Genomic DNA, 15,561 nt, shown 5'->3' with positions numbered 1-15,561 from the left:
GGGGTTGGGGCTGAAGGTGGTGGTGGTGGAGGGGGCCGCAGGACGGACACAGGGCCATCATAAATCCTCACCTCCTCATTCTCAATCTTTAGTGTAGCTAGGCGAGACTGCAGTTGGTGGTAGCGCATCAGGAGTTCAGTCTGGACGGGCTGCTGGGCACTCACCTGGCACACCTGAGGAGGCAGACAGATGGGTTAAAACAGACAAAATACATCCATCTTAAGTTTAAATTGAGTTTGTTCCTTGATAGTTAGATGATAATGCTACACCACCATCTATCAGCCAAATTGCATCTAATTTTTCATGGTCACTCATCATATTTACACATGTCCATATAATGTTATTGCAGTAGCACAAAGCGTTCAAGGCCCACAGCATTTCAGCAAACCTCGAGGGTCAGCTACAGCGAAACTGTATGGAACACCATAAATCTGAAAAAGCAACTTTTTACAGCTTGGTCCAGAGATGTTTTGGCCCAAATTTGGTGACGATTGCTCAAAGTTTGTAGGTTGAAAACTGATTTGGACACAATTCAAAAGGATTTTGTTTGTGAGACTTACTCAGTAAAAGTAAAAGTGACTTGCCACAATGTAAAGTTCATTGTTTTAGCGCCGCCCTTTGGCCAAATTTCTCCATATTCACCACTGCGCTCACTTGGGTCACCACCAATACACCCACCAAGTGTAAGTGCTTCTTGAGATATACAAAGGACACACATGCTGACACCGACAGATTTTCTTATCTCACCTCATCTCCCATGTGTGGCAGGTACTCAAAGCGCATTGGAGGGCAGAACACCTGGTTATGCATATCCATGATCTTGTGCTTGTCACTGCGGGAATCCAGGTTGTCCACCGCATTCTCTATGATATCCAGTCCCTCGTGGCGTGATGTCTCCAAGTTGTACTCGGCAGATAAGTAGGTCCTGAGGGTGCGCGCCAAGCTAGCATGGTAGCCCAGGTCACAGCACTGCGGAGAGGAAACACTCTGTAAATGTGGTAGTAGATGGAACTGCAAAAAAACCCTGAAATAGCAGATTAAATGAACACCATGGTGAACAGTAGTTAAAGTCTGTTTCACCGCTGACTGCTCTGTTGTGGACGGTGATGTCATGATATACTGACCACACCCTGGAGTACACCTCTACATCAGTGCATTTCATCTTGTGGATCTAACCTGGCCCCTGGTTTCTGGTAGTAGTTTTTGCTTTAAGTTGCTTATTGTTTTTTGCTTATCCTTTAACATATAGCACTCCTTTAGCAATGACAGTTAGCTCTTAAAGTTCTGTACTTACTTGATTCCTATGGTCTATGTCTAGTACCATCAGGTTGAATGCACTTATTGTAAGTCGCTTTGGACAAAAGCGTCTGCTAAATGACATGTAATGTAATGTAACACCACTGCAGCAACTTGGGAAGTTATACCACTGGAAGTTAGACTTTCACTTATGGTGTTAAGTTTCTTTTTTATTTGACATATAAATATATTTTTATCAGGGAATGTAGAAGAATGTCACAGTTTTAAACTCTGTTAGTCAGTTAGAGCTCTTTCCATCATGTTGAGACCTATTTAATGGACTAAATCCCAAATTACATCCTGCTACGGGTTACCTTTCAAAAATAGAAGTAGAGTTCACAGAATTACAGGAGCTAGCACAGTAGGACACCAGGGATAATTACAGAGTCTTATCATCCCGAGCTGGATGAAGTAACCTAATTAGGCAGAGGATGGTAGTGAGGAGGTTTAGAGGGAGCTTGAGGCAGCTGACAGCTCTGTGAATCACTAAGTAAACACACTTTAACACTCTTTAACACTGAGGAAGTAGTGTTTCTACTTTGATGCACAAGCCTCATTGCACCATTCAGTCAAAGTGGCTCAATAGACTAATGACTAAAGGGAGCAAATTAGTGGGGGGGTTTTACAAACGGAAGGAGAACACATTCATATCTGCAGCAGCAGTCTGCAGGAAGCAGATGATCAGGAAAGCAAGATTAGATACACTCTTTAATCCAAATACTTTTGACCACCTTTAGGTTTTTTTATTGCCAAATTTGAAATAAGAGCTGTTAAAACATACTGTAGGTGAAAAGTGTAAATACATATCTGCAAATATTTCAAATTTATTCAATATTTCACTCACACATTTTATTTAAAATATGTGTATGTTTACCTCACATGTTCATGCTCACATTTACATGCTGCAATTTGTTTTTTGATTAATGTCTACTCAAATTATATTAATATTTTCCACTTCCATGGAGCCCTATAAATCCCGATTTGTTTAAATATTGACCCCTCAAGCTGGTGGAAAATGTTTGAAGCCATGGCTTTCAATTGAAAGCCTGCTACAATAGAAGGCATGATCAAAAATTTTAATGGAATTCAATGGGGCCATTTATGTCCTTAATGGTGTATGTGTCTTTATTTTGGCCGCACAGTTTATTATAGAAGCGAATTGAAAAAAAAAAATCCCTTGCCAAAATTTATGCCATATGTATTACAACAAATTATGTAAAAAGATGTATCCAAAACCTTTTTTTCCCTGCTGAATGGTACAGCTCACTAATTGATGCTTCAATAAATAAATGCCTCTATGGAGATGTTTAAACTTAACTATATTAATAAGCTAGTCTTCGATGTACTATTTTATCATGGCTACACCACTGACCAACCTCAGTGCTCTCAGCATTCATCAGTTGTCTGCAGCGTAGAATAAACTCCACATGTTGTTCAGAATTACACGTCCGCAGTTTAAAGTCACTGATGCTGACTGACAAAGCTGACTTCTTGCTGCGTGAGCGTCTAGTTTGATGTGTGGTGTGCAGTTACTCTGACATGACAAATGGACCTTTCTTCCTCCTCTGCCCCGCTTATAGCAGCCAAACCAGTCAAGCTCACAATCCGATTCCCTGCAGCTCAGCAGGATTGGGGACGACATGGACCTTTCAGTTTCAAGACACTGGATCCATCAAAGAGGCAGGGATAGCCATGAATCGGGCTCTCAGTTTGTCCAGCTGCTACCACCAACACATCATGCTATTCATGCTATTTCAACTGCAATTGTTTTAAATAATGTAATGTTCATTATATTATAGAAATATCACTAAAATCCAATCATGGCTGACCTGGAAAATGTGCATCTAACACTATGACTAATGAAGTGCCGTATGGTGGTTTGGCCTCAAGCAAATGTGACAACCAGGTCATTAGCACAGAGAGAAGAAGGCAAAACAGGCACATTGAAGGGCTGACAGGTTAAAGTAGGTGATAGAAGGATTAATCTTAATATTTAAGTGTTTAATTTAATTAATTTAATTTTTACTCATCAACAGTCAAGCATGACAAACAAAAATGATTGAATGTAGTATGCAACAATGAAAAATACAAAAAGCATGCTACATCTTTAGTAGTGGATGCCTCTTTCTATTGCATAATGGTGGAAAAATAATAAAATGTTAAATGACAATGAGATTAGAAAGCAGACCAGAAAGTCTCGCCTCCCCGAAGAGAAAGATGTTTTGCATGTTTTTGTCTAAAATGCTCAATAAAGGCTCCTTCTTCTTAATGTTCATCCGTCTGTCTGCAGGGTGACTGGTGGCAGGTCACCCGGGGCAGAGAGCCCAGTGCCAACCACATTAACCGCATTCATGACTGCATAAACACAGCTCTGCTCACCAGCTGACTCGGACTGACTTCCAGTCATTAGTGGTTTCCTAAACAAAGTCATCCTTTTAACCACTGGTAATCAGTCTTTCCAGCAGTGCTGTTGGGTCATAATTTGAATAAAAGTGATGTCATATTTAAGTGTTAAATGCAGGTTTTCTGGGATAATGAAGGGAATATTAAAGTGTCAGTGTGCTGCTTCCATGACCCTTGAAAGGACACAGAGGGACAGACAATAGTGTGAGTGACATTTAATGGCAGACAATCACAAGGACATGCTGTGTTTGTCCCAGAAAAGCTCCCAAAAGCAGCATTACTGAAAACAAATGAACGAGGACGAGACAGAGGAGTCAACACTGATAAAGTCCCTTGTAACAGTCAGTCAAAAATATCCTTTTTAAGCTGCGTGATTGTGCAGATTGCAGAACTAATATTCATGTCAACACTCGCCGGCGTATCAGTGTTAAGTTTGTTGTGCAGAAATTAATAATGAAAAAAAAAGACAGTAAATACATTCATTGGGGCCAACAGAGCAGCTTGAAAACAAACAGCAAACAGCCTGAGAGTGAATGAGACTCGGGAACAGATGGTGAGAAAAGCGACAGTGCTGCAGAGTTAAATCAACATCAGAAATCCCAGCTGAGAGATGTAAACAAACACATGTGCCTAGCGCATACTTACATCAATCATATCAGAGACGTCATGGATGTAATATTTTGCCACAACTGCATTTGTTGCTGCCAGGTTCAACAAATAGTCATTCCGGGCTTTTGTGCATTTCAGCTTATTCTCTGAGTACTTGGCTTGCCTCTGGGGAGGAGAGAAGAGACAGAGCAGATGAGGAGAAAAACCATCAGTGCAGGGAAAATCAAGCAGTGGGGAGGGTTTAAGTGTGTGCTCAGGCAGCCGCAGCTTTGGGACCATCAGACAGGTAGAGATGGCAGGGAAAAGTTTAGAGAAACAGGCTGTAGAGAAGCTGCCTCTAGACAGTAACGTGTTAAGTGCCACAGCCAGGCTTGTAGTGAGTCATTATTCTGTCTCTAAACACTTAAGTACCAGAGGCTGCAGAGTGTGGACACTCACAAAGAAGCACTTAGACAGGCTCTGACTTCGGCCAGTTATGTACATTTAAAATGTGTTTATGCTACATGTATGTGTATATGTTTGAAGGGTTCAACAGCTTAGTGAAATGTAGCATTAGAGGAAGAGTTTGACGTTTTGGGGATTACACTTTTTCACCTTCAGAAGATTGAATCTGTACGGTAAATATGAAGCGGGGGCCAGCAGCCGGCTAGCTTAGCTTAGCATAAAGACTAGATACAGGGGGCAGCAGGAAGCATGGGTCTGTCTAAAGGTAATAAATCTGACTACTAGCATCTGTTCATAAATAAACATGTATATATCATTAGTTTAATCTGTCCAAAAACCAGAGTGTAAAAACAACAAATGGAGTCGCTAGCTGCTAGCGGTTTCCTTTGTAATGCCATTTAATATTATAGTATTTATTTGACTATATTGACTCATTTAAATACTTATATTTACACTTATTTATATTAAGTGCCTCATTTATCTATTTCAGAATTTCTTTCAACTTTTTTATTTCCTAGACATTTTTTCATATGTTTTTTTTTTATTTTGACTTAAGTGGCCTGTTCTAGTCTTTATGCTAAGCTAAGCTATATAACTATGATACAGAAGTTTAAGGGTTTTTTTGTCTTTTTTTTCTTTCTTTTTTTTTTTTTAATCGAGGCTCCAGCAAGATAGAGAAAAAGTGTAGTTCCCAAAATGTTAAACTATGCCTTTAAAATGCCTTGTTTTTTGTTGTTGTTGTTTTTACACATACCATGTTAGCCTCCTCCTCCATACTAGCTGTTTAAATACCTTTTTGTGTTCAATCATACAAGTTTAACTTACATTGTAGGCCTGTATCTTCAGTGTGAATTTAGACAAATACAAGGAAGTCTACTGAACACTAACAAAAATGAACAAAATAACCGCATTTTGACATTAATAGTGGAACAAAACAGACACATTGATTTTGCAAACTCATGCTTGACAGTATTCACAAAGTAGTTTCACTTCAGTAACTCAGTGCTTCAGACACAACTCAGAAAAGCATTACTGCTGTTTGAAATACAACAAAAGCATCACAATTCTGAAGCAGAAACATTTTGCCCATTATTCAAATAGTTTGTTTGTACATTTCAGATATTTTACTTCCAATTTCAAAAAGCCATTATGATGCAAATTTCAGCAATGGGTTAGAGGAAATGAGATTAACTTTCATGTCTTCCTCTTCTTCCTCCAACCTGTTTGCAGGCAGAATAATGGGACAAAAGCTTCGAAACAGGAAGCACAGAAAACTATTCATTGCCACGCTGCGTTATAAATAGTGCACGGTTCCCAAGCTCAGCAGCATCTCTGAGGATAGCAGCCTGAGGTGGGAGAGATGCTGCTGTCCTGACAGTCTTTTGATTTCCTGCACCTGAGAGATAATGGGAGTTTCATTTGCATGAAGAAATTCCAGAAGAAGATCCAGAATAAAAAATGCACTGGTGCATCTGAAGTACATTGAGCTCCAGAGACCACCAACCCTACGCTGCTGGCTGAGACGACTTTACACAAAGTAGAAATCTGCATAAGATGGAAAGAGAGTTGGATTTTTGGCTGGGAGTGCTGCTGTTTTCTCAGTGCAGATCTGGCTGCAGACCTAAAGTTTTCTCCCGAGACTTTCTGACATTATATTGCTGCCTGTCTGCTTTACTCTCTCCAAGTGAACCCAACAAAAAGAGCTGGTTCTCCAACTACAGAAGTAAACTCTTCAAACATCCTCATTCAACTTTGAGGGAAAGCTTCTTAACCTGCAATAACTGTGAAAATGACACTTACATATTATCATCCTTTACATTGAAATTAATTTTTAAACAAACTTCCAGCAGACGTGGAGCCAAGTTATCATTCAGTTGGAGTCCAATGTCTGACAAGGTGGCCATTATAATTTCAAAACCCAAAAACCAAACAATGAGCTAAAAGAGGCTATAAAGCTCAGTAGAGTTGAAAGTCTCTGTGGGTGTCTCACTCAGTAATTAACTGCATTATTATTCTAAAAACACAACTTGAAATGCCTAGGCTATCCTAAAGACCCAACTGGTTTGGGACTTTAAGCAAGAAGTCTGAAGCTACATGGCGCTACTAATAAACGTAGAGAAACACAATTATATATCCAGCTTTCCTACTCACCTTCTCTTTCATCTTCTCAATTTTCCTGACGAAGCTGCGTCTCGGTTGGCGGTCCTCGTGGCGCAGGAGGTTAACGTTGAGATCTCCAGACTTGCTGAATTGCTTCTCCTCCTGCTTCTCAGCGTCTTTCAGCTTGCTCTCTGCACTGATGCTCTCAGTGTGGTACATGTGGTATGTTTTCATCACCTGCAGGAGGAGCGTGGCAGATATTTAGCAGATGGATCATTAATGAGACTTATTATAATCACATTTTACATATATTACTATAGGCTGAACTATAACTGCCTAAAGATGCTTCACAGAGGTTTTACATCAGTGCATTATATACAATTAAAGCTGCAACAATAGGGTGATTAACTACTTAGTCAATTAAAAGAAAATGACTAATAAATAATTTATGATAACCAAACTTTATTTATCCAGTTGCAAAACAAAGTGGGAAAGCCTGCAAATATATAGACTGCAAATTAAATAAAACATAAATAATAACTATCAATAAGGTGCAAAAACCAAATGTATGCAATGCCAGACATGATTTCCTGTTGTGTTTTCAATGGTTTAAGTAATTTTTCAACCAAAATTGCAATTATTCTCTGGTTTCAGCTTTGCAGATGTGAAGTATTTCTGCTTTTCTTTATGAAAGTACATACATTATCTTTGGGTTTAGGGCAGTTGGTCCAACATTTAACATTCACCATCACAAAATTTTATAAACGAGATGATTAATAAAGAATATTATCGGCTGATTAATCAATAATGACAATTGTTGTAGTCCTGTATGAAATAATGAATGGTAGACTTGTGCTTTCTGCAGGGATGTCTGAAACATCAGTAGAAAGGCCTCATTAGTCAGCCAGCCCAGTGAGGTGATATAGATGCTTTAACAAGCTTCTTTCTAGGCCAGAAGTGGGGGAAATGCAAACCACAAAGACATGTTGTGCTGTTGTGCTCATAAACATGTTCACACACAACCACCCACACCTGTACATTGACATACAATAACATTACTTCTGTGTTGATACTGCCATTTTCCCTCCAAGATGCAACCAACAATAATGGCATAAAACTGAAAGATCACATTTTTCAAGGTCCTCATGTCATTTTCTTCCCAAATCTGCTTTGGTTTGAGCTTTTTCATGGCGGGCTGGTGGATCAATCTGGGCGTCGATGCAGCGGTAACACAGATGTCGCTACATGTGGAATATTTTAAGTGAATCCAGGGGCCCAGGGTTGTGTGTGTGTGTGTGTGGTTTACCCTTGGCTGTCAAGTCTTCAACTCACCCCCTCATCCTTTCTTCACTGTGGCTCTCTTGGCCTCTACATCATTTCTACAGCAACTCCATCATCCCAGACTTTTCATTTACAGCTCTTTTGTGCAGCAGAGTGACGGCATTGTTTTCTCTCTTCTCTGCAGTTACCTCTTCGCTTTGATCTTTACTTAGACACTCAAACTTTTGACACTCAGACACCCCACGTCCCACTCCAACAAGGCGATGACAAGAATGTAGTGACAGAAAACCCTCGTTAGACAAGACAGAAGCATCTTTAAGTCGTCCCAGATGCTCATTGAGAGCGCCTCTCGTCTTGAAAGGCAGTTTTTAAGCCTCGTAAAGGGACGTCCAGATGTGACCCGCGTCTTCAAACGTCTCGGGCACTCAGAATTTTCAATGAACACCTCAGGATGTTGGACAGTCAACATAAACAGTCATTTATTTGTTTCCTGTGATCAAGTAAGTAATGCTGTCTTGGTGCAGAACTTAAGCAACGGGGTTCCTTTTATCTCTACAAGAACGACTCATCAAAATCACGTTTGCTGTCGGGTCACTCCAGCTATAATCTTCTACTGACCTCCAACCCTACGATAGTGACATTTAGCAGTTCTGCCACTAGAAGAGGATCTATTTATTCCCATCTGCGTGCTGTGTGAATAAATAGTACTCCTCTCTAGGCAGTGCAAGAACAACAGAGTGACAAAAAGCTGCGAGGCAAACACCTGAAAGTAAAATAAATAGATGGAATAAAAGCCACTAGTCTATTCTCAGAGTGACAAAGCTTGACATAGATGTTGCTACTCCACCAAGATAGAAACTAGGCTAAGTCTCTGTTCCTCCCCAGGCTGTCAAAACGTTTCCTTTCAAAATTTCTCTCAAAACGTGCAACATTTCCAGCCAACTTTGAACCATCTGACTACAGGACCTGCAGCTAAAGACACAAACTAATTTGCAGGAAGACTGAGCTTCAGCTGTGTCCACAGGAGGTGTGTGTATAGTTGAGTCCTCTGACGACAGCCAAGGGCTATTTAACTCCTGCAGTCTCTGAGCTGGGGAAAGAAACCCAACAGCGAGGGAATGGCTGGAGTTTTTCATAATGAATGCAAGGCTTTTTTTAGAATCTAAATATTCAAGGGATTCAAGCCCCTGACTAACCTTAACATCCTGCTGGGGACCTTTGTGCACCTGTTATCTCCCTTTAAGATATTCTCCTCTCCAGCTACTACAATGTCATTTAGCAGACACTTTTATCCAAAGCGACGTACATTTGAGATATCATACAACTCAAGCAAGGATGAAGTCGAGAAACAACACAAGAATAAGCAAGAATAAGTGGCATGTACAGGTACATCTCAATGAATTAGAATATCATGGATATGTCCATTTCCAGTAGTTTAAGTCAAATAGCCCCAACCAAGTATTGAGTGCATGTAGATGGACATATTTTTAGAGGCCAACTTTTCCATATTAAACAACACCTTTTAATATTGGTCTTTAGTAATATTTTTTTTTTTTTTTGAGACACTGAATTTTAGGTGTTCATTAAATGTAAGCAATAACCGTTATAATTATAAGAAATTTAAAAAATATATATATGTGTATATCATATAATCATATAATGTGTTATTTCCAATTTTTGAATTGAATTACTGACATAAATAAACTTTTCTATGATATTCTAATTCATTGAGATGCACATGTACTTCATTGAGTCACACAGTCTTCATTGACCTAAGTGTTTTTCAGTAGTGAGTGCAGATTTTTTTGTTTGTTTGTTTTTGTGTGTTGATTACAGGTGCATCTCAAGTTGACATCCTTTACATACAATGTAAGACCCTGTCTGTATAATGTATGATAATGGTACATATTCTATAAGTTATTTGTTTTATAAAAGCCTGAGGACCTTTGCATGATGGTGTTAGTGCACAACCACATAGAAAAGGTCTATTTCCATCCTGAATCAAAGGTTCACTATATCAGTCAACATGTTTGTAGTCTGTGAATTTAAACCCTCTAAAATTTTTACTGTTTAAAACATCACATTGGTCGGACTCTAGATTGCAAGGGCAACTTGATTGGGTATTAAAAAATCAACAGTGGATGGATATTTTTAAAGAAGGTTAAAATAGAGCAATCACGCACAGAGTTTTCAGCTAAAATATGTTGATATCTATTTTTAAGCACTTAATTACTGCTGAGAAAACAATGAATGAACTAGAAAAGAGTAAATGAATGAATGAATGAATGGAAGCAGCACTCTGGCCTGCGAGAGAGATTGTCAGTTTTGTTGTTAACAAAGAAAAAGCATGTATGAGACTGAAGAGCAGACACCAGACACAAGGTGGTGGATCACACAGATAAGATAAGCTTTATTGATCCCAGTGGGGATATTAAGTCAGCGCGGCAGGAAATTAAAACAGGTTCAGGCTAAGAAAACTGAAATTCACAAAGATATGTTGCTGAGAGAAGGAAGTGACTGGGTCTTCATATAGGTTCTGACTTTTGCTCTTATTTTTTCAGGTTTGGTGTTAATGACACGCCACAACAACGGCAGCAGGATCTTTACCCGCTGTGATGCTCCTGCTGCAGCATCAGACTTTAAACAATAGCTCCAGTCCTACCTCTCACTGAGCAGCCACTGATCCAAATGGGATTTCACAGTTTTCTTTCAGTGAAATTTGTTTTGTTGGCAGCCAGTGAAAACTGTTAGAAAATACCACAAGGCAACCACCATGTGGCCACGCTATTGATTCAGTTATTTCTGTACAATCAAATTCTAACAAGGGTGCAGTCATGAAAAACAATCCTTTTTCTCCTCCGACAGACAGCGTTACTGCTGCCCGAGGGTCAGTGGTGAAATAACCTTGATGCCTGCCTGTGCATTGTCAAACTTTGTCAGGGTTTACGATGGCAGCCGGGAAAACGCTTTCATATAAATAATGCCAAGTCAGCTTCATTTGTCGTTAATTACAGTTGGTCCCAAAGAGCTTCATGATGGCAGCATTATGAGTACAATAAATAACAAGGAAAGAGCACCCAGGAGTGAGGTGTGTCTCCCTCTCCCCTCACAAAGAAAAAAAATAGTTAAATCTCACTCAGAAAGAAAACAAAAACAGAGATTTATTGATTTTGGATTCTGCCTTAGTGGATAAGATCATATCAGAAGTACTTTTGCTCGAGTTGAAAAATGGACCAAACTTTTTTGTATGTCAGTTTTTGGGCAACTTACAAAGGCCAGTATTTGTCCTCAGGTCCTTGAGCAAACAGTCTTAAATTAGGGGTCCCACATCTTTTTCAAAGTCATTTCGAGCAATTTTCAAGAATTGTAAGTTTAATTTAAAGAGTTTTTAGCACCAGCTTTACAGCTATATACATGTACACACAGTATATAGAGTTTACTGATAATTGCACTTGCACAAGACCGTTTACTGACATTAATAAACAAAAAGCTCATATCAGATTTTTTTTAATGAAGGTGACACATTGCAGTGGATAGCGAAGAGTAATAAAGTGAAAGTGATTACTAAGTGTGACAATTTACATTTTCTTCCTCTTTCAAAGGAAGTGATAATTGTGTTTTTGCAACACTCAATTTTTCACCCTAGCAGTGAAGGTGCACACAGTTTCCACAATCATTCCCTCACAAATAACAAGCTAACACATCAACATGTTTTTTTTTAATATTCAGCCAGACTGCAACTGAGGCCAAATAGAGCATGAGAAGAGAGGGTACCTCAGTTTTATTAGCAGCATGGCCCTCAGATACAGAGGGGTTGAACAAATACAGTCATGGAAAGAATTATTAGACCACCATTGTTTGCTTCAATTTCTTGTTCATCTTAATGCCTGTTACAACTAAAGATACATTTGTTTGGATAAATATAATGATAACAACAAAAATAGCTCATAAGAGTTTAATTTAAGAGCTGATATCTAGACATTTTTCATGGTTTTCTTGATAATAACCAAAATCATTATCAAGAAAACCATGGAAAATGAAAAACTTTGTATAAAATTAGTTTGTAGGGGGGAAAAAACAACAGAATTTTTGTGGTTATCATTATAATTATCCAAACAAATGTACCTTTAGTTGTACCGGGCATTAAAATCAACAAGAAATTGAAGAAAACAATGGTCTAATGTTTTTTTTCCATGACTATAGCAAAAAAAGTATACAAGGTAAATAATTATAATATGTTTCCATGTGTTCAATGAACCTAATATACACCCTGACACTGGTAACCAAACTGGAAATTGCTGGCAGGCATAATTACATTTTAATTAACATTAAGTATAGAAGCCTCTGTCATTTTTTAAAAAGTTTCTGACCAATAACACAGCACTTTTAAAATGTAATGAACATACATGCCCTTCTGATTACTATTTGCTCTCCATAGCACTGATTTATTGCAGCATCCAAATGTACAGATGGCAGGATCAGGGAACGTTGCCAGCACTGCCCTTTGGTAGTTTGACTCTCATCACATTGCACAGATGAATAAGTCATATAAGGCCGCTCTGCCATCTCTTCTGTTTCTCCTCAGGGGGCACAAGATTGCTGAAGTTGCCTGGAGTCGGTCCAGTTTTTGGGCACTAAACCTCCCTCGATAAGAACTCATCCCAGAGTGCTCAGTGCAGCACCAGGACAGAGTGTTCTAATCTGACATACGTTTCATCTTTCTGCAGGAAATCCCACAATTAACAGTGTAGAAATTACAAGGCAAATACAAGGATGTTGATTAGAGTATATAGCTGAGTAAATATGTAAGATTATTGCTTATGTTATCTGACAGTGATGTCACACGGTCTAATATGCTTAAAAACACAACTGAGACATACTGCCTGTAATACTGCCCTGTAATTTAATCATACATAATTCAGAACAAACTGAACATCTTGGCTATAAAGCACAGCAGGAAACATCCATTCAGCACCTTTTTATATTAAAACATATAGGATGCAGCTGCAGGATGCCATGGAGCTGGTGGTTGGAGAGAAAAAAACGAGGAAAGAAGAAAAGGGGCTGGCCTCATAGACTTAGCTGGGCTATGCAAAAGCTGAGAGAAAAAATGTTTTCTTGATATTGACCACCTGTTTTCTTAACCGGCAATTCCAAATGAGGCATTAGACTGTTCCAACACAACAACAAGGATAAAGAGAACATTTTGTACCAGTAGAGAAACTGGTCATTATAGCCACCAACTAATCAAAGATATCCGATACAACAAAGCACCTGAGCTGGAACAGGTGACCAAAAATAAATAAGTGAGTCCATTGTTATGGAAACAAGATGCACATTATGCAATGTCATTGTTATATTTCTGCAAAAGCACTTTAGCTCTCTGCATAAATCAGTGGTGTCAACTCCAAATAAGAACCAGATGTGAAAGTGATTTAAGCACAGAACAGTTTGTATGATTTCCTACCAAATGTAACACACTGGAATTTGTAGGTATCCTAAATCCTAGATTGTGTTCGGTGACAAAGTAAGCCAGTAAGCCACATAAGTCATCTGTCTGTCTTAAATCCTCTAAGATAGGGCTGGGTGATATGGCCTCGAAATAACATCCCAAAAAATGATATATACAGTGCTTAACACATTTATTAGACCACCTGTCAAAAAAGAAATCTTTCAAAAGCTTGTTTACAACTAAAATGTTATTGTTATTTAATTGGAAAATAACAAACTGAATTCAACTTTTTATATCCAGATTTGAGCAGAGCATTTAACCACTAAATATCCTTTTTCTGTTCAGGAATGTAAGTCAATAACTATAAAATGACATCTTAATCAAGAAATAATAATGTGTTTTACTAGTTTTACTATTTTTTTGTAAAACAGTAAATTTGAAAATTCATGTATAACAATAATAATTATATTTTAGCATTAAAATATCATTTCTGTTAAAGAGCATCTACATACTGGTGTATTAACCATTACATAAACATAAAAAATATTTTGGGAATTATTATTGCTGCTAATTTAGGACAGCTGTGGCACAAACCGGTGGTCTAATACATTTGTTTAGCACTGTATATATATATATATATATATATATATATATATATATATATATATATATATAAAATTTAATCCATATTTTAAACCCATAGCGTTTCAACCGGCCTGCCTTTTGGCTGACTTTTTTTCTTAAAACGTTTCATTTAGGCAAGTTTTAAATGCATTTGTTTTAGCAACCTGTACCTAATAAACTGGCACCTGAGTGTATATATTGTCCATATGTGGGCAGTCGTGTTTTAAGAAGAACAGAAGTAAACTAACTCCAGTTTTCTGGTTCTGGGGCTCCCAGTTTTCACCAGAGCCAGCATCGTCATGACAATCAATCAAATCAAATCAAAATCACTTTATTTATCCCCGAGGGGAAGTTCAGTTAGTTTGTTAGCTTTTCTTTAGATTATTGAGAATGCGACTTTTATTAGCTTTTCTTGGTGTGTACACCAAGAGTCTAATCTTTCAAGAGAAAAGCAGCTTTTATTTAAGCGATGAAAGTGTTATAAAGAAAAAAGCGAGGTAATAAAAGAGAATAAAAGAGGGGAGAACATGAAATAAAATGTCAGGAAGACAGAGAGAGAAAAAAGCAGTGGATGAGCTCAGTGATGAGATAAGGTGTGAGGGATCGATCTGCAGGAGACACAGTGTATTACTTACAGTGTAGAGTTCATTCGTCACCTTCACCAGCTCCTCGTGCATCTGGATCCCAATGTCCTTGCTCTGAAACACAGCAAGCAGAAAGAACGGGGCTGAGACAACAAATAATGTTTGAGCCTTTAGCAGTGACCTGCTGGAACAAACCCAGTCGGTTGTGCTGATACTGTGACTTTGGTGAGTCATTGTGAAGTATCTCGACAGCTTTTGGATGGATTGCCACCGTATTTGGTACAGATATTTCAGGATGAATCCCAGGGGCGGATTGGCACCAAAAAGCAGCCCAGGAATTTGCTGTCAAGCAGCACCTACTTAGTACACAACATGACAGTCTGTGCCTGAAATGACTTTGGTAATATCCAGACTTTTCATCTGGTGCCAAAATCAGCTCAGAATTTCCACTTGTGCAACAATTTATTTTGTGAAGCCTCTGAAATAAATGAACACAAAAAAAATTACCCCTGTCTATTTAGATCTTTCTTCTTCTATCAATTTGAATTTCTGGTGTGTTACGAGTATTACAGAGTTTTTCTTTGTTTTATTAAGTGAGATTGACTGAATTTGAAGTTCAAGTTTGAAACTGTACAATTAATAAAAAATAATGAGCATTTATCAATATGATTTTGTCAGAAAGCAGTGAGGACCAAAGTGCAATGTGCAAATGAGAGGCTTGACACTTGACGAATATCTACATTTACATTTACATTTAGTCATTTAGCA

At 38.3% G+C, this 15,561-nt stretch overlaps 1 protein-coding gene across 2 annotated transcripts in view; it reads right to left on the bottom strand.

Annotated features, from left to right (window-relative positions):
* The window catches only part of srgap3 (SLIT-ROBO Rho GTPase activating protein 3), a 78,521-nt gene that overhangs the window by 19,790 nt on the left and 43,170 nt on the right, over nt 1-15,561 (bottom strand). For both annotated transcript variants that reach the window (XM_059328467.1, XM_059328468.1), the window contains exons 4-8: nt 14,845-14,907; nt 6,904-7,089; nt 4,345-4,473; nt 748-969; nt 72-173 (exon numbers count right to left, since the gene is read on the bottom strand). In XM_059328467.1, the coding sequence (XP_059184450.1) occupies nt 72-173; nt 748-969; nt 4,345-4,473; nt 6,904-7,089; nt 14,845-14,907 (702 nt within the window). The remainder of the gene's footprint in view (nt 1-71; nt 174-747; nt 970-4,344; nt 4,474-6,903; nt 7,090-14,844; nt 14,908-15,561) is intronic.

This window comes from Centropristis striata, chromosome 3 (genome assembly GCF_030273125.1).
Source record: "Centropristis striata isolate RG_2023a ecotype Rhode Island chromosome 3, C.striata_1.0, whole genome shotgun sequence".
In the NCBI taxonomy this organism is placed as follows: Eukaryota; Metazoa; Chordata; class Actinopteri; order Perciformes; family Serranidae; genus Centropristis; species Centropristis striata.
Note: the sequence above shows the minus strand (reverse complement) of the source record. Positions and strands in the feature narration are given on the sequence as shown.